General features: G+C 40.8%; 1 protein-coding gene across 4 annotated transcripts in view; it reads left to right on the top strand.

Annotated features, from left to right (window-relative positions):
- Positions 1-24,925, top strand: part of LOC101163306 (beta-1,3-galactosyltransferase 1) — a 148,569-nt gene extending 123,644 nt beyond the window's left edge. For all 4 annotated transcript variants that reach the window (XM_023965349.2, XM_023965358.2, XM_023965352.2 and 1 more), the window contains one exon: positions 22,907-24,925. In XM_023965349.2, coding sequence (XP_023821117.1) covers positions 23,159-24,145 — 987 coding nt within the window. In that variant the 5' untranslated portion in view covers positions 22,907-23,158 and the 3' untranslated portion in view covers positions 24,146-24,925. The remainder of the gene's footprint in view (positions 1-22,906) is intronic.
- The last annotated feature ends 140 nt before the right edge of the window (positions 24,926-25,065 follow it).

Below are 25,065 nucleotides of genomic sequence, written 5' to 3'. Positions count from 1 at the left end.
CATGTTGCTTCTGTCCCGTGAATGGCGCCCATCAATTGGATGTTTTGGAAAACGAGCGAACTCGGGTTACGTGAGCAAGCAGCTAAATGGTGCTGCCTTGATGGAGGCCATTCTGTAGAGAAGAGGTTTGGCAGGAAGATGAAAGGAAGGTGTTGTGGAAATAAAAGCACAATAATTTGGCTTGAAATGAGCAGAATTCTAAAGGATTCTGCCTCACCTTCGGCTTTTTGTCTTCATAGAAGAAAAAAGTGGCCAGCTTTTAGCGTTTCTGCTGTTTTCATGTCACATTTTACTTGTGCTTTTATTTGCATTTCAAAGAATTGGTCATTGACTCTTTTTTTCCATCAAATTGGGATATATCAATTTCTTAAGACACATCAGTCACTCATACCAGTAGTCTTGAGTAGAGTATTGGAGATATATAAACTGGTTGTATGAGCAATAACCTGAACATAAAAAAAACAGTAGAGCCCCGGTTATAAAAGTACACAAAGTAAAGATTAACTACTTGCTTTTGTAATTAAGAGAACTAGAAACCATATAAGTTAATTATAGCTTTCTCAGTTCATACATAAATGTGCTTTGCATCTATAATTATGCAAATTAAGTTTCTGTTAAAGAAAATAATTTGCTTCATTTTTAGTATCCAGTTTGAACATTTCCTTTATCTAAAACAAGACAAAACTGAGCTCTGGAAAAAATAAAGGCCACACACAGATATAATGTCAAAATTCTTATGACACGGTGTTACCAGGTAAAGGCAGACTTTAGCTCTATGGCGGTCAGTGCTAAACAGAGTTTTTTTCTCTATGTTAAAAGCCCACAACCTGTTTTTGCATGACTTTAAAATACAAATTAAAAAAGTTTGTTCTTGAGGATTTCTTTTTCTGTACTTGTGCAAAGGTTGTTTATAAAATCTGGTCACATACATAAAAGTTTGATTCTAAAAATGTATTTTCATAAACCTTGGCCAGTTTGAGCGTGGTAACAAGTGGACATTTACACTTACACCAGATGATCTGTACCTAAAAGTGCTACAGGCATGGTTGTTTTAGCCCGACTCCTCCCTGGCCAGTTTTCCCATTGCTTAAAATGTTGGGAAAACCCAGCCTCTAGGGGTCAAACATGCAGAACCCTTCAAGATCGGAGGTTTAGCTTCACAGTTGACATTCTTTTGAACATCCCAACTCTTCAACCATTTATGCAGTTGACGTCCAGCAAATTCTATAGCGGAGAAATTTGCCTTTACAGTATCGAAGTGCATACGCCTTCGACTTAAATCAACTGATTCTGTAAGAACCGGCTGATTTACGTTGATCCTGTAAATAGTTGAAAATTTTTTATTTTGGTGTCGCCGCCAACATCTCTGGTGTTATAGGGTTGGGTGTAGTTCAGATACCCTACTGTGATTAAACGTTAACACAACTAATAAGCCCCTTGTGGTTCCTGGATGAACTGCAATTGGCTGTTTTTCAAAGAACTTCAACACCAGTTGGTCATTTAGTCAAAAGGCAGGTACTGCAATGTGCAGAGGTAGAGCGGTATGACTCTGATCTGAAGACCGCAGGTTCAGTTCCCACCTTGCCCACCCATGCGTCAAAGTGTTCTTGGGCATCCCATAATACTACCTTTGTTACATGCTGGCATCTGTGTTTGGCAGCGAAGCCACCATTGCGTGTGAATGGGACTGTGACTGTAAAGGTCCTTAAGGAAGGCAGTAAATGCACTTTAGAAGAACAACCCATGTGGCATTTACAAGCAGTCAGGAAGTACCACTATAGAGGATGTGTAAGGGTTGAAAACATTCAAAATAAGACTTTAAACACAGACAAGAATCCACAAATCACTCACTTTTACCTTTTTTTTATATTAATATTGTATTTATGTTCATATTATACAGAGCAAACTTGGATATTGATAAAGATAGAGTTGCAGGTTGTAAATGTTTTTTTTTTTTGTTTTTTTTCATGAAATATCAGTCACTCGTCACGCCAGCATCTTCTTGCACATGATTGCATCACTGCTTCCACCTGCTGTTCTAAGTAAACTTTTTAGATGTCTTTTGAATGAAAAAAATATATTTTAAAAGGCAGGGAAGCCTCCTTTTTTCCATTTAAGGTTGACCATTAATTTTTTACTCTCCAGGATGTCCAAAATTGTTACTGAGCTCTGGGTGAACCCAATGACGTTTTCCAGAAAGAAAGGAACTGATTCGTCCATCAACGAGTTACCCGATGAAGCCAAGTGTCAGAAGATTTTCATATCAACCCCCGCTTCTCAATAAGAATTTATTTGTTTAAAGGCAGAAAAAAAAACATGGGTGGGGTGGCAGGCAGCACAGATCGATCATCTCGGAGCAAAGTCAGCGGGCTGGCTGTAATCACACAGATGGATCTGCTGCCTTACAGCTGTCATGAAGGGTAAATCAGGGCTGCATCACCTCCCGTCCCTGCTGATACCCTTCAGCATCAAGTCTCCTCTGTCGTCCGATCGCCAAACTTGAGAGGTGACCGCATTAAGATGCGGATCCCCCCTGAGTCATTTTGACTGCAAGAAGCAGTTTGACTGATGGAAAAGCTGCCGTAGAACATCCAAATTATTTGTTTTTTTAACTGATCTTGAAAAAACATACATTTCCATTCATACATTAATCCATACAGAGTTAGCATGAAAAATCACTTTGTAAAGCAGCTAAGATTCAAGTCCAACTGTCATTGAACTGAATATTTTGCGGGATTCACTTCGGAAGTTTCTGGCTCTGATTTGTGTCTCCTGTGGTTGAACAAATGACCAGGCACTGAGACGGGGCAGCTGTCTATGGTGGGGGGTGTTGAACCTGGAAGCGTTAGTTAATGCTTGCCGTGTTAAAGCATTTGACAAACCTGTTCCCTTTTTCCCTGCAGAAAATTGAAGCAAGCACTCTAAAAAGAAAAAAATTGATCCAACTTTAATGAATCACGTAATTGAATTAAGTTTATTGAACTTGATTTTTTTACCTCCATCCAACTCAATTTAATATGTTGATCTAACTTAAATTTTTTTGTTTATACAACTGAAACTTACTCATTTATCTAACTTAAAATCATACATTAATTCTACTCAAAACAATGTATTTCTGGCATTAAAAAATTTAAATGAAACTTTCAGTTTTTAAAAATACTTTTTTTTGCTTCTTTTAATTTGTTACACATCATGTTTTTTTTTTTACTTTTACTTACATGTATGTAATGGAAGAATAACATTTTTTTTCTTTCTTCATGTCAGTAAAAATGGATTTAGTTAAGATCTCAAATGACTAAAAACTGAATTGGAGCAACCCGCACGTCGCTTCATTCCCAGCTTTTATGTGAGCAGATGCAAGCAGGTTTGATGAGCGATGCGGCTGTCTGAAGTATTGATTACCAAACCGCTGTTTATGGGCGTTTCTGCGCGCATTCGATGGAAATGAGGCCTGCGCACGTCCCTCTTTGGCTAACTGCTGACTCCACGCCACGGAAAAAAACGGCCCCGGCAGCTGCTCTGCCTCCCTGCACGGACATTAAAGTCAGTCGGCAATTTAGGAAACACTCGTAAATCCTTTAACTTGATTCCAACGACTCAACCTGTCCACTTGGTGTCTCCTTAATCCTAATTAGAGAAATACTTTAAAAGGGTGTTAAGTCTTCTAATGGGTGTTTTATTTACAAGGTTTGCAACCTGGAGCCGCTGCACTTGGCAGAATAATCATGAAATCAGGGATATTGATCAACAATCCCATTAAAGCAGCTGCAAATATATTGCGGTCATTCGGTGGCGTGTGACTGTAAAAGTCATGCTCTGGAGGTTTAAAGACGTCCCATTACCACCACCACCCTCATTCCTTCATCCTTACATTTGCCCACCTCTTCTTTTTGTTCCCATTATTTAATCTTCTTCTAGAACCCGTCAGGCTCAACTCTGACTCTGAGGGTTTGTCGTTCGGTAGAAAAAAGTCGCAAGAAAAAAAAACGGATTGACTCGAAGCTCCGTCTTTCTCGTTTCAACATAAACATGTTTTTCCTGTCCAGCTTACAGGTAGTTGCCCCCCCCCCCCCTTCTCAGAATGCAGTCACCATGGTAACCTCCTTCTGGGCTTGAATTTGATTCCCCCAGTAATTGGCTCTAGTAACAATTTCAGACATCAGGTGACCGATGAAGAAGAAGTGTTCATTTACTGTTAAATAATGCCAATTGATGGATCATTTAAAAGTTTTGCCTAAAAAAGACCAAAAATCCTGAAGTATAGGAATTATTGATCTCTTGAAATTCTATCTAGATATTTTAATTAACAACATCTTATAATTTAATGTAAGACAAAAGATTTCATCAGATACATTTTGTGCTTTTACATTTTTTTTTTCTTGTCCCATATCTTTATAACTTGATGTGTCTCACCGGAAGCTTTTCCTTTATTTGGTGACTCATTTGTTTCTCTAGCAGAAGACGTTAACCTGAGCTGACCACAGATGCGTTCAGTTCACCTGGCGCTTTGTGCAGACAGCAGCGTTGTCACAGAAGAAGCTTTGGGCAACCAGAGTCGCATCCAGCTGAGCAGCTGGAGCTCCTGCTGGGATTCCTGCACGACAGCAAATGCTAGGATTGTTTTACCCACAATCCCTCATCTCACTCAATTGTGTAAAAACTATCACAACCTAAGAATTCAGTTGAAGTTTGATAGTAATTTTGCAAATATTTAAAAGTTTCCTATTTAAAGCACAATTACCTACTTTAAAAGCTTTTAAAGACCTATTTTTGCAGATCTGTCCTATGGGTTATATTTATGTTAAATTCAGATCTTTACAGCATATTTGGAATTTTTTTTTTCTTCTTTTACTTTGCCAGCCAGTTTAGTAAATAATAACACAATTTTAAGATGTAGTAGTCATCCTTACAATCCACAAAGATTACTGTATTAAGTCGCACGGGAGTTGAAGTCTCACCTTCTGAAAAATATGGTACTATTTGTAAGTAACCTGAATTTTTATTCTTTGGTTGGTGTGCTGCATGTCTATTTCTTTCATTTTTGCATGCTTGAACTAGCTGAACATCTATGTTTCTTCTTTATCTACTTTAGCCTTAGTGTTTAGGACAACCAGATTTCAAGTAAAGAAAAGGAGTTTTGAGGTAAAAAAATAAAAATAAAAAGAGAACAGTAACAGTTACAACTGTAAAGGAGCTTTTACACCCCTGATATTGACACATTAGCTGACTGAATGACATTAGACTGAAGGATCTCGATCTTTATTTTTCACAAAAGCAGCACTTCGATCTTTAGGGGTTTTTTTCATCAAAGAAACTTTTTTTTACATATTCTATCCAATATTGATCCTGCGACAAAGGAGCAAGTTATGTCCAAAAATGTATCTTCTTTTTTTTCTTTTCACACACCTTATTAGAAAGGGGTTTTTTATCTGAATGTATTAACTCAATCAGAAAATCTGAACATATTGTGTTGACTAAAAATCTGTAGAACCAGAAGACTCCCTTGTATTTTAAGATCTTTCTTAAAAGCTCCCTTCAAGTACAGTGGCTGAAGTACATGCCATTTAAGCTGTAGCTTTACAACCCAGTTGTTGGTTGTTGTTTTGGTGTTTTTGTGCACACACATGGGTTTAGATTCCATCTGTGGCTTTTCGTTGGAGGCTTTCTTAGCGTCAGTGAGCACATTTGTCTCCCAAAAAACACTTCCAAACTAGAGACTTTGCTGACACTCCTACATTTTTTCTCTCTCTCGCCAAAATCCCATTTCTACTTGTGTGTTCAGTTACAGAAGTTCTCCATGTGTTCCCTAATCCATGAAGCCCTTTCTGGAAACGAGAGCTAAAGCTGCTATCAGCAGTTTCAGTTCAAAGATGCTATCGGATTTTAGATTTGAGTGTTGGAGTGGGGCTTACAGACAAGCTAACTAGCTGAAGAGCCTTAGAGAGCTGTTCTCTAAGCTCCAGGTTTCTCACTAACGGGAGCTGTCAGCTCGCCCGGCAGGTGTGTTCCCTTCAAAATACAAAAGGGCGGCGTGTTTCCCGCACACAGATCCGGGGCTACTCGTGTGTTCCCACTGCATCTTGGAGTCGTTGGCGTTATCTCGACAAGGCGACCTGTTGTATAATGGGGACGTGCTCAGCTTGTTCCAGGCTGTACCTGTCTGATGGTGTTGCAGATATTACCTCACCGGCCTGACTGGGGCTACAGCTGAAAGCACAAATTCTACCCCCCTTCGACACCTTGCCCCCAAAGGTTTTCACTCTTTTTCAGCTGCTAATCATTTGTTTGAGATTGAGGGGGTTTTTCTACCTAAAAGTGTAAAATTTTAGAAATTAATATGCGTCCAAGGGCACTATGGGTACTTCCCATATCAGGCTTGATTTTAACTGGCAACCCCAGTATTTACACTTTTTCCCATTTTAAGCTTTAATAAAAGTTTTTCAAACAATTCTGAACCCTTTTCTAGTGTTAGGGTTGAGGTTGGATGTGAGTTATCATTTTGGTGCACAGGCCTACTGAACTGGGGGAAGAAATGGAAACTATTTGAGGGACAGAGAAAGGCCGCCTGGCAGACAAAGAACAACAAAAAAGGAAGAGAAAATTGACTAAGAGGTAAGTTTAGGCTAACTGAGTGACCCAAGGGGGGACATGTTAATAAAATTGATGGTGGAAATAAAATCAGAGCTATAGTAAGCGCTTAAATAGTGCAATCAAATACATATGTTTATTCAAGTACTGCTCAGTCTGTCTAAAAGAGGATTGAGGCCATTGAATGTATTTGGACCGAGGGACCCCTCCCACCTCGCATTCCATTAAAAAAGTACCCATTGGTTCCAAGAAGCCAATATCCCATAGATCTCTTTAGATAAATAAACAGCAACAACTCAGTCCTTTTGTTTGTCAGAAATCTTGCACCAATAACTTTTTTTGATATATTTTTATATATAGACCTGATATATTTTCTGTAGAGCAAGTTATTCAAGTCATAAGCTGGCCAATCAGATGCTTTGGTGAAAGTAGGCGGTCTTGCGTTGAGCGTTTGAAACATTTGACAGATTTCGTGCAGCCTGCTTTCAAGCTGCAGGGATGTGGACTTACTCCTGATTGGCGAGAGTGGTCGCCATAGAAATCACTGCTTACTGAGGCTTTCCGGCTCCAACATTGCAGCAACCATATCATCGAAAAATGGTGACTGAATTAACTTCATTTTATTGGAGTCATTTTCAATGGGTGACATCACGCTCACTTGGTCCAGTTCGACACCCCAACCTTATAAACAAAATTGTCAACATCACTAGCATATGTCCCAAACCTAACGAACAGGTTCATATATCCAAATATTGTTTGTTTTTCCAAAAGGGGGGTGATGAAATCCCAGTTTATCAGTCCCAAGTGACAACTAAGAGGTCAAAAATCACACTAATCCTGGCTCCCTTGTGACAAATAATGGATACCTTCATTCATCATTCATGATACTTCAAGTAAAGAGGATGGTGTACTTAGGCGGGATCTAATTTTAACAGCTAAGTGCTGTAATTACACATTTGAGCCCAGAATGGAACATCCTTTTCCCAAATTGTGTTTCCTATCCATCATCCGGCACTTTTTTTCTTTCGTCAATTGATGGTTGGCTCATTTTTAGAGTGAAGTGTCTCTCTTGAATATTGCAATCTGCACGCAGTTCACGTCGTTAAGTGTGCGCTGGATGGGAGGCCTTTTTTTGTGATGCTCTACAGGCAGGAGTGCATGATGGGAGAGAGCCGATCGCTCAGAGTGGTAATTGACGGTGTTGATGTAAACATTGCGAATAGAAATTCCTCCAATGTCTTTATCCTCTGGCTGTCGCCCGACTTTCCCTTTGGGGAGCTTTAGTGGGTTTGGTAGGTTTTTTTTTGTTTTGTTTTTCAAAAAGATCTGACACTTGTGCCGTTATGTGGAGTAATTCACCACTTTACAGCTAAATTTGACAAATATTCCGACAAAAGCAGAGGGAAACAGCCATTCTGAGAACACAAAGGGAGAATTTACAGCCTCATCTGACACTGAGTGAGGGAAGACGGGAAGAAAAGGTGTTGGAAAGACAATAGAAGAGGTTGGAGAGGTTGACGCTGTCTGACTCTTCGGCTTTGGCCTGCTGTCACATCGATCGCCATCTCAGTTTGTTATTGAGCCTTAGACAAGGGTTCCTTTGCACGTCTTGAGATATGCGATCCGCAGATTACCTGCTATGACAGAAAATGAACTCTTTCAAAGGCAAGATGAACATTGAGCCGAGCACCTGAAATCAATAAGTCAGATCAGATAGATGCCTTTGTGTTCGGAGTAAACACAACTCGCCGAGTCCTGGCAAACACCAGAAAGCTGTCATTTATTCAGGGCAATCGCATACAATTTTTTTTAGCAAGTCGATTAGCTTTTAATTGACAAATCACATGCTGGCTGGGAGGATCAAAGTTTACAGCCTAGACCAGACGTACTACAACAGGGAAATTATATTTTGTGTGCTTGACGACAATTGATGCAAGGATGCGTCAAACCACTCCGGTTAAAAAAAATAACCTAATTTAGCATCTACTTTTTTTTCTAAAGCTGTAAAAAATTCAGCTGTTAAGGGCTTAAAATTTAGCATTTTTATCAACAGCATGGCCCTTCTCAGACTACACGTCCAATAAACAGTCTATGTAAACGCACGTTTTGGGCTATCAAGTTCAAAACTCTCGGATTCACATATTTCTATGAGCGTTTTTCAAGTTCCACATACACTCTGTCCACTGAACGCATGTTCCAAGTCAAACTAGGTCAAACTTTGACCAATCAGGAACCCCAATCTGGTAGTGAAGCGGTGAAACTTCCCACATTCAGAGCAAAGCTGGTTCATCTTGTGAACCCAGACGTGGCAATGACCCTGAAAATGTCTGCGTTTGTTCTTCTAACAAATATAAACCAAGGTCACTATCCTGACATGATGGTAATTCAAATCAGCCATTGCAAGGACGCTAGAAATAAACCAAACCATTTCATTGGCGGAATCGTGAGATTTGCACCACTTGTACGTTTCGCACCAATACTAGGTGGCAGACCAGCGCCAGTATTCAAGAATACGTGTCAAATGCCCGATGTGAAGGTAGCTTCATGAGTTGTTTAGAAGTTCGCTACGATCTGTCCTCCTTAAAAATAACGTGTGGAACATTTTCCCTCCACAGGCTCACCAAGTGGTCAACGACATTTTAAGTTCGTACAGGTTGCCCATTTTTTGCAACCGCAGATTGACATATCTACCCGTAAGGGCAGTTGTGACTCAGGCATTACACCTGAATTTCTGCCACAGAAAGGGTTTTTTTTCTGGTCGCTCTCAAACATGGTGGGAACCCCTCTTCATTCCTGCTGGCAGGTTTGAGTTCCTGCTCCAATTTGCTCCATTTGGCAGGTGTGAAAGCTCTACAGGTTTGAATTCCTCAAAGCATATGGAAAGTAGATAAACGAACTGAGATCAAGGTAGTCATTTCTCCCACGGATGCCTTTTTGCTGAACTGCAACCCAGACATTCATATCTGCCTGATGACCGCATTAGCCTTTAACACCAACGTGCGCTTTGAGGTGTGTCCTAAATTAAAATTAATGGGCTTTCGTATTCGATCAGACCATGTGATAACTTAAGATATTAAACTTCTAGGGATTTAATACAACACTACCGACAGATTTGAGAGTTTTATGGAGAAATGATCTTCCTTTTTTACGGGATGTTGAATGTAAATGAAACGAGCGCGAAATGTTTTCGTCAGCACACTATAAATACTCAGTTCAGCTATTCCACTTATTGGCACAAAGTTTGGAGTTTAGGTTTTAAAAGGTTGAAAAAGTCTTTTAACTACAGTTCTAATATGATGTGATCCCTTTTTCTTTTCTTTTTTTTTCTGATGTGGGGTCACTAAAGGGCCAGTTCTCGCACTTTCCTAACAACTGCGGAGTAAGGGCACTATACGACATCCCTTTATTTTGATATGATGAACAGAGATGTGGATCTTGGATTGACCTCTTTGGAATAATGTAAAAATAAAAAGTAACTGGAGCCAAGTCACTTCACCACATCACCACTAGGTGGCTGGTTGCAAAGTCAACTTGACTGAAGTCTTCTTTTGTTTATTTTAGGCAGTTAGTTCTGTCTAAAAGTGAACAGGAGGGTGGTGTTAATTGCTCTTTAGGTTCAGCTTAGCAGTTGTTCACATGTTCAGAAACCTGTGGCAGAGCGGTTCAGAGGATCCAAAGCCTGGATGGTGCAGTCTAAAAAAGGAGGCGATGTCTCGCCCCGAGCTGAACACACTCTCCAGCGGCTGCAGCTGATGAATTTCATCGATACTATTAAGTCTGACATTTACAGCCTCATTTTAAAGGCTCTTTCTCTCCTGGTTGCTCTGCATCAGTCCTGCACTGTTTCCAATTTAAGAGAAACAACCTGTTTCCCTGCTGCCTCTGTCATCCACCTGCCAGCGCTTAATGTTTCGAGCCTTCGTCCCCGCAGCCGCATTAGCGTTGCAATTTGCGTTCCGTCTTGGAGATTTGTCCCCAGTTCACCCTGATGCCGCACCTAGTTGTATAACTGCAATGTCACCCATTGCGCCCGGGCTATTTATTATTTGCATGAATCACGTTGTCATGTACAGTTTGGGAGGAGGGGCAGCGTTCAGTATATGTACTGTTGTCAAATCACCATTGGAGGTTTCAAGAAAACTGCTACACAGGTTGATAATTAAGATGCTATGAACTTTTGACAAAAAAACAGGATTCTATTTAATATTGGCAAGAAACAAAATGCTGATATTTTGAAAAAGAGCATATTGACAGTGGTGAATTCAGAAGTGTCAGTGAAAAAACCAGTGCTTTAGGCTTTGATCTATTGACCTATCTTGTTTCTGAACATCTCCATTTGTATTTCACATTATACCAAAATCCAACCCATCAAGCAGTTTCTCAAAGCTTTTACTTACATCTGCCCTTACGGGTGGATACGAGCTGTTTGGAGGCGAAAAAGAGGCAAACCTGCATGGGGCACGCAGGTGTCCTGCACGAAATGACAAAATCATAGACCGCTAAGTGAGCAAAAATGGTTAACACACATTTTTTTCTACGGGTATTTTATGGGTAACGGGTCATAGAGAACACTTAAACAACAGCAGAGAACCTCCATGACCACCCAAAAACTCACAGCACCTGTAAAGGTCAACCCTTCTTATGGTTTCTTGTGAGTACGCTTTAAAAAGATGCTGAGCCGCCATCTTCTCTTCAGGGTATGACACTCAAAGGGTATGATCACTCAAAGGGTATGATCACTCAAAAGGCCACATGCCATTTGTGCACAACTTCTAATTAAATGTGTAAAAATTGCCCCAGTTCAGTTTATGAGTGCAAAAAAATGTTGAGGTTGCCCCTTAACAGTGTGGTCAATAGATACTCAATTGCACACGTTTAGTCTGGTTTCTAAAGTGGATTCATTCCGGAAGCTTAAGTGTTGACGCTTTACTGACCCTGGTATAAATGCACTGGTTGGTATCATGATCAAATTTATGTTAAATCTTAATTATGTGAGTATAAAACAAAAAAATCAATGAGTCAAAATAGGTTAAGGCATGACTAAAAAGAGAAGTTACTGTTGCCATGGTTACTACACTTGCATCTGTAATCAATATCAGGCATCATTTAAAATGTTTAAACACAAAAATGAAATCAGGATTTGAAGATCTAACTTTAGCACACATGAATTACATGAATTAGCCAACTGTTGTTTTTTTTTAACTTAATTTTAGCATTCAAATAGTCTTGTCTTGTAAAACATTTCCACAAGAGCCTTTTGGTGGCGAACAGATCTGCCTTTAGAGCGGTTTGCTGTCAAATCAGAACTCAGGCGGGTCTATCTCATCAGGCCTCCGAACAGCAGCCAAATCTGTTGGCTGCTGTCGATACCCGGTGTCCTCTGTCACTCTTAAGCTGCTTTGCATTCAAAGGCTTCCTGCTAAGCCCAGAGTGTCCATCCCGTGGCCTGCAATACAGATTACAGTGCTGGATGTGCTGCTCTTCAGCAATCATTGCATCCTTTATTAAAGACCCACTCCCAAAAAAATTGTGTTTTGGGTGTTTTAAATAAGTTTTTGTGGCATTTTATGGATGATAAAGTGATTATATACAGACAATTAAGCTTAAAATACCATTTGTTAGTATTTCTTTATTCTAATCAGGAGCATATGAAAAAATGCAATTAAAAAAGGTTGTGTTTGTTACATAGACAAACTGGGAGGGGCTTCTTCTTTTTTGAATTCTTTTTACCGGTGCATGTCCGCCACCTACAGTTGGAAGAAAGTTTTGGTTCGTGAATCTTGCTCCAGGCTTTTTCCTTCACAGCCCAATTCCGAAAAATGATATCATCGAATTCCATCCGGGCACAAACTGCAATTATTAATTTCTCCTTCATGATCAATTTTTAAACAGATGGCATTTCCGGTGTCACAAACGGGCGGACGGCTGCTTCCAACTGCAGCTGGTTTGTTAGCACAGACAGGATGATAGGAGTCAAGCACAGCTAAAAGTCCGCGGGGCTTAAGTAGGGTCGGGCGTGCAGAGGTCAGACACTGGCGTAACAATATCAGGGAGCAGGCTGCAATAGTCATAGGTCAGGCGTGGGCAGGCGACAGACAGAGTTGGAGGAGAATGAGAATCAGGAATACGAGAAGACAGGTCAGGAGATAACGCTCCGTATGCAGGCAGAGTGGCACAAAGAATACTTTGCAGTGAGCGAGGCTCGGTGCACTGCTTAAGACTCGTTTCAGTGATTGTAAATGACAGCCAGGTGAGCCAGCAACTGTGAACTGGGGCGGCTGGGGGATGAAGTGCGACAGTATAACGGAGATGGCTCCCACCAGTGACCAGAGGGGGCGACAGAGCTCTGACTCCTGCCATCCGTGAATTAAAAGAGATGTAATCCATACGTCACTACCAAATCCGAGTCCCTGATTGGTCAAAGTTCGACCCGGTTTAACCTGCAATGAATGTATATAGGGCCCAAAAAAGCCATCAAAACTTGCGTAGCTATGCGTAAACGCAAGTCAACGAGGAAGCCCAAAATGATCGTTTACATAGACTTTTCATTGGAAGGGGCTGCTTGAACACTTGTTGCTGCTTGAAAGCTTTAGTTTGGGGTTTTGACGGGCTGTAAGCTAGCGGAAGAAAATGTAAACAGAGAGCTCTCAGCAACGGGGGGAAGGGGAAGCGGGATTCATTTGCACCAACAGTTCGGCCACACCTCAGTAGAACATTTCTAATGACCTGCTGCCGCTCTGCAGAAATTATCTCCTGGAAAACGACAGGCTATAAACTCCATAATTATTATTTTTATTTTTGCATTGAAATACTTTAAAAATGGATGAAAAGATAATTTTAGGAAGCATACAAATTGAGTGCTGCTTTTGGTTTGTTAAATAAATCATAAAAAAATCAAAAGCTCATATAAGGTTTTTTTTTTCCAACTCCAACATGCTATCACAGCACATCAGGCGTCTGCTGGCCTTATTGCTATTGGCTGAAATCGAAGTCGCTTTTGTTTGCTTTTCCTTTCAAGCAAAACAGTTTGCTCTCTAACCAAAAAGCATATGCTCACTTTCTAAAAACAACATCTCATCCACTCCAGTCGAGGGAGTCCCCGCTTTCCATCCATTAACCACTTGTTTATTATTTGCGGTTGAAACATATTTACAGGTAATGCCAGGCTTTCAAATACTATTACCACCTCATAATGTGGAGCTGAGGAGAAATGAGCATTTTGACAGCGACTTTTAAATGAAAGCCACGGCTTGATGGAGGCGGGCGGCGGAGTCTGGCTGTTTCCCTCTGCCAATCATCAGATGTGGAAGCAGGCGGCGAGGGTGTAAGATGTCAGCGGCGAGATTGGAATATGATTTATTTACCTTCTGACGTTTCGCCCTGCGAGCTCGCCTGGAAAAAAAAAAACAACACACATATATACACACGCACACGCACGCTGGCGCACACAGGCGCCATCACAGCGCGGCCTGTTAACATCAACCCCGCCACATTTTTCGCTCTCGCTGACTCACGTCCCGGCGGCCGTGCCCGTGGCACGCAAGGTCACTCCACGGCGCGCTAATGACTGCGATCAATTATGGGGTGCAACATTAAAGGAGACTGAAACTCCCACATCTCAGGAGCCTCCGAGGTTTTTACCTCATGGAGGTCACTTGTAGCAGACGGATGATTCATGGCTCCTCAAACTTCCCATGACCCACTTCCCCGCTACTGAAAAAACACAATACAGCACACAAATCAACGTCTGTCTGTTTGATTTGGACTGCTTTTGGGATGTCAGTCATGATGCATTCTATGAAATGGGAAGCGCTTAGGAGGCATCTCCATGATCTTGCACCAGCATTTAATACCATATATAATCTGGTGTGTAGATGTTGGTGCTGCTGATTACCTGTATTGGGTAAAAGCTGCCTTTTTTTTTACCCAGAACACAGCAGCGGTTGGCTGCACGTTCTGTAAACTTCCATATCGACTGACGAAACTGTGGATTTTATTCTATTTTTTTGGCCAAATTGGGCACAAATCTTTTATTTTGTTGTACAAATACTAGAAATTGACCTTTTTTTCCCTTGGTAAGCAGAAGAGATTAAACAAAAACATTCACTAATGATGGGATTATTGATACCAATGTATCAACATTTTGGTATCGCCTATTCTATTAAAGGATCAGTCGCTTATTAGTAAATGAAAAAACAAAAGTGCATGTGTCATTTGTAAATATGTTTAGTTATTAGACGAGTTACTCCAAGGTTTTGTACCGGAACACCCCCTAGCCCACAGCATATTGAACTATTCCATCAGTCGCATGACCAGAGAAGCTGTGAGCTGTACGTGTTACTCATAGCAACCTGTATTTTTAACCTTGCACTTTAACCCTTATAAATATTGTTCGGGTTGACCCATTTGTCCAATTAGTTTTTGATGGTATTTGTTTATAGGTTAACAAATAATCTCCTTGAAAAAAAGAATATTCACCATTAAGAAAAGACCAGTAACTGGTATCAAATATTGTATTCAAAAAGTAATTGGTGTTGTATCAAATCGTATGCCTGTGTTATTGCACATCATAGCATAACATTTACCCACTGGGCACTTCACATCTATGAGATTTCTAAATTATTGCTATTTCAATGTTTACAGCTATAAATATGTATTAGGCATCTGATAGATTTGGATTTATAGAGGTCTACTGTGCATTGCCAGTAAGATCTCTGGCACACAACTTTCTCATAGCTAATTGCGTTGCGGTCCCATCATGCCTTGCACATTGAAAATTGGCCGCCATTTTTCTTGCTGAGGGTTAGGATTGACTTAATAGGATAAGTAAATAACTCAAAGAATGATTTAAAAGCAGCATAAATAGTGTTTTTGTTTGCTTTGGAGGTCATCTGTCTTCAAAAACTGGATCACTTTGAACGTGAAAGGGACATTTCAACGTATTCTTGTTCAACTATCGTATTTTCCGCCCAATGGGGGGCACTGGATTATGAGGCCCACCATAAAGAAAGGGTCTATTTTTGAACTTATCTCATATATGAGGCGTAATAAACTATGAGGTGCTTGAAATGAGACAAAAGAGAAAGAGATAAAATGATCAATCTGACTTTATCAACTGCATTCACAGTGATTCTAGAACTTGTGACACAATATCTGTAAAGGTACGGTCACACCGCCCTTGGAAACATGCAGTCAAGTGACCACCTTCAATGAAAAGTGTTATCAAAATACTTAAATCCTTGCCTTTACTTGTCGGTATGCAAGTATCTATGACCAATATATCGAACACGATTTAAAAGCCAAACCAGGCTGAACTTAACCCAGTCAGGGATTCAGATTTAGTGATGTAAGAATGGCGTCCCCTTTATTCACTGGAAAGTGCCAACTGTTTGAAAATTGATCATGGAGGATAAATTAATAATTGTGATTTGTGCCCGACCTGAATCATATGATACAGAGTCTTGGCTATATCGGAAGAGAGCTGTAAAAGAAAAATACCTGGAGCAAGATTCACGAGATCTGCACTAAGTCTCTTTCAACATAGCATCATTCCAAACGTTGTTTGGTACACAAAAACATCAGACCTATACCACTAAAACAATCATTACTAGGACTGCACTAACTCCCAAATCGAAACGGTTGAAGATCTACAGCAGTTTAACTTAAACACTGCAGTAAAGTCCTTTATTAAGTGAGACTTTATTAACTACATTCACTGTAACTCTTGTTTCAAACATGTTGCATGTTAACCACGTCAGCTTATTCCTTGTACCTGTAACTCCCAACCATGTTTGCAACACGTAAAAAATATAGACTGATATGGCTAAAACAACTGTGACTGCACTTAACTCTCAATCATTTGTTTTTAAGACAGTAACCGCTGGCTTCATCAGAGCCGGCTGTATTACTGTAACTCTTTGGGAACAGACAGCCGTCACTCCCACGTCTGCAAAACGCAGCTGCTTGTGTCCTGGTCAAAGCGCGCAAGAGTGACCACATCACACCAGCACACATCTGTCCTCCCCTTCACTGGCTTTAGAGTTCACTTTAAGATTCTCTTATTGGGTTTTTTTTTTATGTTTGAGTGGTTTTGCCCCGCCTTACCTGGCTGAGCTTCGTTCTCTATACACTCCAGCCCGGTGTCTCCGATCAGTGGATCAGCTTCTCCTTGAAGTACTGAGGTCTAAAAGAAAGTGCTTTGCCGCTAAATATTAGACAAGCGTCTTCACTGTTCATTGTTAAAAGTCGACATAACTCATTTTTATAGCCAAGCTTTTAGTCATGATATTTTGCCCTGTTATTTTACACTGAATTATGTTCATGCTTTTGTTTATTTGGCTTTTATGTTTTTATTCACTTATTTACTATCAAATCTGTTTTTATCATGTGTAGCTTTTAATGTACAGCACTTTGTTCAATTTTAATTGTGTTAAAGGGCTTTATAATTTACGACGGAGTTTTAGAGCCACCAAAAAATGAATAAATAAATAAGTAAAATTACGAGATTTTAAGTTGTAAATTTTTGAGAAAAGAATCTTGTAAATTTACGAAGAAAAAAAAACTTGTATATTTACGAGATTAAAGTCGGAGTGAGCATACAGAGCAGCAACAAGTGAACGCCGCGCAGCAGCAGAGCAGACAGACTAAACTCAATTGAACAGGTGAGCTGAATGTTTATTGATAACGTTCCATGTAACACTGTGTATTTCTGCATTGGTGTTCGGATGACAGGTTCATGACGGAAATGACAAATGAACTTCAAGTTATGTGAATGAAAAGGAGAATAAAGGCTGCAGCGGTCCTCTACACCCAAACGTGTCTCTGAGCTCCTTATTTTACAGATGAAACTCCGCTTTCCCGACACCGAACCCCGTAAAGACGGCTACACTGACAATAATCTGATTTTAAGTCGCCAAAAGGTTCAGAATCTCTTTGTTTTTTAAACCTATCCGGAAATAAAGCTTCACAAAAGGCTCCACGTATTTTATCTTCTAGCTTGGCTCCAATAAACAGACAACTGTGTTGTTTTTTCCACGTTAATCGATGACTTTTTTCTCGTAAATTTACAAGACTTTAAGTCGTAAATTTATGAGTTTTATCTCGTAAACTTACAAGATAAAAACTAGTAAATTTACAAAATCTCGTAATTTTACAGTAATGTCTTTCTTTCTCGTAAATTTACGACTTGAAAGTCGCAATTTAAAAAAAAAACATTGTTTTGTAAACTGGCCCTAAAACTTTGTCGTAATAATTAATTGAACCTTTGTAGTGACACGTAAAAAAAAAGATATTAAGGCTTCTAAATATGGTAGATGGACAGATGAAGTTGCATATATATGTTGGACTATTTCTGACAATGCATTGATCTCTGTTGCCCTGGTCTTAATGGGAAAGTAAAATAAAAAAAGATAAAAATCTGCCTTTTTTCATAGATATTTATTCATCTTCTTCCATTTATTCCATTTCGGGATTCCCGGCCACTTGTGGGCGAAGGCAGGAAGCACCCTGGACAGGTCGCCAGTCTATCCCAGTCATAGATATTCCACTTTTTTAAAAAGATTAGACTGTTTCAAACTTTAGCAAGACTAAGAAAAATGCATAATTCAGTTTTTTAATCAAATCCCACATGAATGCATTAAAGAAAAACAATTGTTGAACAAAACCTGCATCGATAAACCAAAAAAAGGACAGATAGCATGCTAAAAGTTTGAAAATAAAAGGAACTAAAGAAAAGCTGCACTTAAAAGATGAATATTTGCATTCAAACAGTAAAATTATATCCCTTAAATGAATACAAAAGTCTTCAGATTCCATTTAACCAATGGAATTCCAAAAGGAAAAATATCTATATTTGATAAAAATAAGTATTTTATTTCAAAAGAATTTTAAGCAATTATAAATGTCTAAAGATAAACTACAAGGCCTTTGATTCCTGCGTAAAGTAGTCAATTTTCTTAACAAATCATAAACATCAATCAGAATGGAAATGTTTGACAACACGCTAGAATTTAGTTGGGAGGATGATGGCGGCGGGGTGTGCAGGGGGGTGGGTTGTCATAAAAACTCAATCAATCATTAACATGTTTCCTAACTTGGAGGAGAGCTGTTCTACATTTTTTAAGTTTATCCAGTGAAATAGACATAAAACCCTTTAAGGAAGAAAAATGGAACATGCCGAAAATGGAGAAATTTGCAGTTTGGCAGAATGAGAAGAGCGTCAACGTATCTGTGGAATTTATGTTGCTGATTGCATGCATCAGTTCGATTTTAGAAGAACGGTCGTCTGCAACTTTAATCACTATCTATCTTTTAAGCTTTTAGTTGTCGAGAGCGCCTTTTGAAGAAAGAGCAGAAGTAAGTGCCCCGCCACTGTTCTTTGTAAAAAGAGATGAGTGGAATCAAAAGACACTATTGAACCCAAGCTCTCCACTTCTGTTGACTCAATATTACTCTCTTTTTCTATGTTTTTTTTTGGTCGATACGTCTGAGTCTGAAAGTTGTGATGAAAAATCTCCAGCAAGTTCCCATTGCAATGGCTTTCTTGGTGCAGTTTTTAAAAATATAGAACATTAGTTATCACTTACTCTGGACACCAATAATGATGCTTTATGGTAGCTATAACTGTGAATGTGTGTAGAAGTGGCAAAACTATCCCATTATGTAGTGATCTGAGTTTATAAAAGATTAGTTGTTTAAAAATTCAAAAAAAATCGGTGACGTAAATTGGGGTGGGGGTGGAGGGATTATTTTCCGAAACACTCATTGTTAGTGTTTAACACCACAGTGGATGTCTCCGCCACTTCCTCTTCAGCTCGCCCTGATCCGTGCCTCCCATCCAGTTTGTCACCGTGCTGTCATGACAACCAGTTCAGAACAACAGAACTCCAGCTTGAGTGAAAATAACTGCAATCTTTGCATGTTGATGCAAAATTACGCTGCAGATTGGAGTTATTAGAGAGTTTTTGCCAGGGTGGCTCTTATTACAAACCATATGGTAGCACTCTTAGACACAGTGTGGCACTTTTATAGTGTTGTAATCCAAAGAACTCCTATCAAAAGTGAACCGACTATTTTTCTTGAAGACATTTCACTCTTCATACTTTATGCCTAATTCCCAATTGCCCTCATGGGTGCATGGGGGGGGGGGGGGGTCTGCAAGTGAAAATTGGGCAAACCTTTACTGGGGGCGCAGGTGGCTCGGACAAAATTTTAAGATTGTAGACCTCTCGGTGATCCCATAGAGTGAAAATGTTCTTGTGATTCTTTCTACGGGCGTACTGCGGGGAACCGGTCATAAAGAATACTTAAACAACACCCAAGGGTTAGTAAGGGTGAAGTACAAAATTCTGCACCCTAGGGTTAGGGTTAGGATTAAGGTCTGTACTGGCAAGAGTTTTGCCCTTCTTTTATGAGCCTACCCATAATTGCTCGAAAGGTAAATTGATTGGCTATAGAATTTTCTAAAAATCCGTGTTTTTATATGTACCAGTACTTCTGTATGTGGCAGTACCGGTACCAACTTGGCACAGAGTTTCGGTACCCATCTTTAAAACTGAGTTGTAGAGGCCTCGTTGAGCTCTGTATCAACAACAACCACAAGGCTAGTGAGTGAACATCTACCAGCAGATGGTAAATGGCGTATACTTGCATAGCGGCAAGGTGGGGTTCTGATACCAAGGACAATTTGACACATGAGCAGGCAAGGCGGAAGTCGAATCTGTAATCTTCTGATCAGAGGTCGACTGCCCTAACACTGCACCACAGTCGCCTATAATGGTTCTTGTTGTTTTGGTGCAGAGCTGCTGAAAGAGGTTTGGTGTGGTGCGCTGCCAACTGGGGTTTCAGTCTGTTCCAGTCTGGGGTTTCAGTCTAACACAAATGTAAGACCCTGAACTACAAGTTTACTTATTAATAATTAATTAAAAACTGTTTAGGTAGCATTTGAAACCGATAGTTAATCCCACAGTTCACGCATCACGTGAACATACCATGTGTGCAGCATTCTTCCTTAGTCAATAGTACAATCCATGTTCATCATGTCCTGCGCTCCCCTTAAGATGCGTCCACTCATGTCTACAACCCTCCACGGGACTGGACAACCCTACAGGCGACTAAGGTCACAGATTATGTCTGGATCATCCGAAAGGGGAAAAAATTGATCTTGTTGGTTGGGGGACTTGTGTGTATCTTTACATCTTGTAACCGCTTTGGTTTATAGATTTTAATTCATCTCTTTTTGTAGAAAAAGTCTAAAAACTATCTGTTTTAAGCCTCGAATCTTCTTGACTCTAGCAATTAAGGATTAAAATCAGCATCTCACCCCTTATACCATCAGATTTTTTGTTGCCCTTTACTTATTGGTACCAGATTGTAAGTCGACACAAAGAGACACAAATAAGACTGGAGCCACACAAAAATGTGTGAATCTCTTATATAGTGAGATTTGGTGCTAATCTGATACCTTTGACTCTAATTGAGGGTTTTCAGTCATGCCGAGATCACGGTTGTCATTCCCATCCTCCAGGGCAGAATTGAAAGGATGCCCTTATCCTTCAAGATGCAACTTCAGACATTGACTTCCTGGAAATGAAGCGGTCCTCAGAGGGCATCTCGGGTCCATTTCAAAGTGACATCATTCCATTGAACGACATAGCTGTCCTTTAATTCTTTCACGGTGGCAGTGTGAAAACAGGGTCATTAAGAAAGGATATCGGTTAGTCCGGACATAAAGTTTAAAGTTTGAGCATTGTGGAGCAGCTGTGAAAATCATGACTTTGGAGGGAAAAGCAGAGGCAGAGATGGAGTGTTGGTAAATGTCGGTAAGTTAGAGAAATATAAGAGAGTTACCAAACGACAATGGAGGGAAGAGCAGCTGACGAACCGCTAAAGAGAGAAGCACAGGGAAGGTATAGCTAAAAAGACAAATCAAGCCCCCATATTTAGTGGAGAAGAGACTGATCGAGGGCATGAAGAGGGAGGAGACGTAGAAAAGCAGCCATGATGAGATAGTTTCTACTAGACCGTGAGATTGATGACTCTGCTTCAGTCAGAGATAGTAGGGGGGAAAGAGTGGAATAAGTAAAAGAAATGATGAAAAGAACCACTGCGTCCCACAAGACTTGACAAATCATGCAGCTTAAAAAAAAGAACTGGCCACTGTTTTAGCAGCTCCTCCGTCGTACGCCTGAGCACCAGAGGCTTCTTTGCGCATCTCCAATGCTGAACAATGACCTGAGCTGCTGTCACATCACAAGAAATTAAGTCTGGAGCAAATAAGTCAGTTTGTGAAGACGGATTAAATTTTCTCCGGCCATCAGAGACCTCAACGCTGCTAATCAATCACAGTCTCTGAATGCGAACTGACATTTGAATCCAACAGAACATAATGCGGTTGTCATATTTTCCGCTCAAGCTGTCCATATGGCTCCCTTTCAATTAACGAAGCAATGTTTCTCAGTTAATGCACTGGTTGCTCATTATAGAGGAAAACATGTAAAACCCAGATGCTAAGCTTGGTTTGACATTGAGGGGAGGGGAGGCCGGGCGAAGAGGCTGGGAACAGAGGAATTAGACAAAGTGGATTTTAATCTTTTCCCGTGAGATCCTTTCAGCTTCTCTGGATCCATCCGTCTTTCCCTCTTTCTGACAGTCTGATTTTTCAGATCTGCCTGTCTCCCGGGGGGTCAAAAAAAGGAAAGATGGAGGTGTGCACACAGAGTTGTTGGTCGGAGCAGACACCAGGCTCAGAAACGCACGTTCAAGCGACCACTTTCATTGAAAAGTCTGTGTAAACGTGTGTCTCAAAACTCTTGCATCACTACGCAAGTTTTTAAGGAATTTTCAGACCATTGAATGCACATTAAAAGTCAAACCAGTTGAACTCTCACCAGTCAGGCACTCGGATTTGGCATTGACGTGCGGGTAGCGTCCTTTTAAACACGAAAGTACTGACCGTTTAAAAAGTAAAAGTTTTGTTTTTGTCTGGGGAAATTATATGACACCAAGTGTAGGATCAGGGAACAACAGTCCAGTGTAAACACAGCTAAAATAGCACGTTCTTGAATGTGCAATACATGCCTGGTGTGTACGTGGCAGTAGACCGGGATGCTCTCATCATAACTCTTGATGGAACAATGCACTACAGGGGGCCCGCACCTCTCAACTTAGTTTATGAGGTGTAATGAAATGGGGAATAAAAGGGCTGTTAAATATGTCATCAGCTCTTCTGCAGTGAATGCCTCTACAAAAATTGTAATGTGTAGTGTTACAAATCCAAAGGACACGGTCGTCTTACACATTGCATTTTTTCTCATTTCAGGTGGTGGTAAGAAGGACTTGCACACCTTCCAGGGAGCTGGGATGGGACTCAGTGGGGCTGTAGACGTGAACAGAAACCTCCATGATGCTCCGTCTAAACGTCAGCCCTGGACAGCCCTGAAGCTTTTTGTTTAAAATCTCTGTGGTGTTACAGAGGCAGCCGCGAGCTGCCAGATCTAACACGACCCATGGAGGCTTGGCCTCAACTTCTCCATCACTGCGGCCACTGGTAATGCCAGCCAAGTGAACAGCGATGCCGTCCAAGGTCTCATGCCTGTACTTGCTGACAGTGGTTTGCTGGGCTAGCGCCCTGTGGTACCTCAGTGTGTCCCGCCCCTCATCCTCATATGTCAGCCAGATGGCCTTTCCAGTACGCAAGACGCCCAAAGAGAACAAGAACGCAACTTTAAGCAACATCCGCACACGTTCTCTGAACCCGCACGACTTCGGCTACCTCATCAACGAAGACAAGAAGTGCGAGACGGAGGCGCCGTTCCTGGTCATCCTGATCAGCACCACCCACAAGGAATTTGACGCACGGCAGGCAATAAGAGAAACGTGGGGGGATGAGAGCACCTTTCCAGAGGTGCGAGTGGTCGCCCTTTTCTTGTTGGGGCGCAGCATGGACGCTGTCCTGAACCAGATGGTGGAGCAGGAGAGTCAGATCTTTCATGATGTAGTCGTGGAGGACTTTATTGACTCGTACCACAACCTGACGCTAAAGACCCTGATGGGTATGCGCTGGGTGGCTACCTACTGCACCAAGGCCCAATATGTACTCAAGACGGACAGTGACATCTTTGTCAACATGGAGAACCTCATCTACAACCTTCTGAAGCCCACCACCAAGCCTAGGAGAAGGTATTTTACAGGTTACGTCATCAACGGGGGGCCGATCAGAGACATACGCAGCAAGTGGTACATGCCCCGGGATCTTTATCCCGACAGCAAATACCCACCCTTCTGCTCCGGCACCGGGTACGTCTTCTCAGCAGATGTAGCTGAGCTCATATACAAGATCTCTTTGCACACCAGGCTCCTCCACCTGGAGGACGTGTATGTTGGAGTTTGCCTCCGTAAGCTGGGCATCCACCCCTTTCAGAACAGTGGGTTCAACCACTGGAAGATGGCCTACAGCCTATGTCGATACCGACGCGTGGTCACCGTCCACCAGATCTCCCCTGAGGAGATGCACCGCATCTGGAATGACATGACCAGCAAAAAGCACCTTAAATGTTAGCAGATCTGGTAGCACATCCACCTGCGAGGCGGAAAAGAGGAGGAGGTAGAATCCCTCTGACTGTACGTCTCTTCATCTAGAGGGTATATATTGGATTGGTTCAGTTCAGGACCTGTACTGATGAAGCCTTCTTGCTGCCAATGCTTGGCCAGAAATCTGTGAAAAGCCAAAGCAAACAACTTGAAGTGACCCGGACCAGAAAACGTCAAGGTGTTTGTATCTCAAAGTTAAATCAAAGCTGGAGTTTTAACAAAACATGCAGGACAAGGCGGTTGCTCATCTTTTCCAGCAGCGTTTTTATCTCAACAAGCCTGTTTGAAAAAAAATGTCAAACATTGATAAACAAGGATATACATACCAACACACTTTCACAATATCTCTAAATATGAATGTTCTTAACGTTTTTTGTGTTCCAAATTGAGGTGAACATGTCGAACTCTGCAGTAGGCATTCTAGAGGCAGTGGTATCAGCAGGGTTCCTCTCAGAGTTATTTTTTTTCTTATGGCAGATCACAGGTCTTTTTACCAAGAACAGAAACGTGTTGAAAGAAACATTTTCAAACAAAGAGATCAGTCGATCCTTCATTCCCATGAGAATGTTAACTCCTTTTAATGTGTAAAGTGCGGTCTCAGGCATTGCTGTAAGCAGCTGGCAGACTGATCTATTTTCTATTACTTGAACATGGAGCGGAGCAGAGACGAAGGAGGTACTAAAAACAATCCTTTGAGGTTTTTTTTTTCATTATTTGGGTTAAAATAAACTGCTTTTTAAAAAAGAAATAACATTGTGGGTTCTTTATGGACAATTTATGAACATTTTCACTGCAGTTTGTTAAAAAATAACATTGATGGCGTAACTAGATTGACTAAAACCAGGTGTCCTTGAAGATAGTTTATTTCTTCATCCCCTAATACAAAGT

The sequence above is a fragment of the Oryzias latipes genome, chromosome 2 (genome assembly GCF_053564925.1).
Source record: "Oryzias latipes strain Hd-rR chromosome 2, Olatipes_Hd-rR_3.1".
NCBI lineage: Eukaryota > Metazoa > Chordata > Actinopteri > Beloniformes > Adrianichthyidae > Oryzias > Oryzias latipes.
Note: the sequence above shows the minus strand (reverse complement) of the source record. Positions and strands in the feature narration are given on the sequence as shown.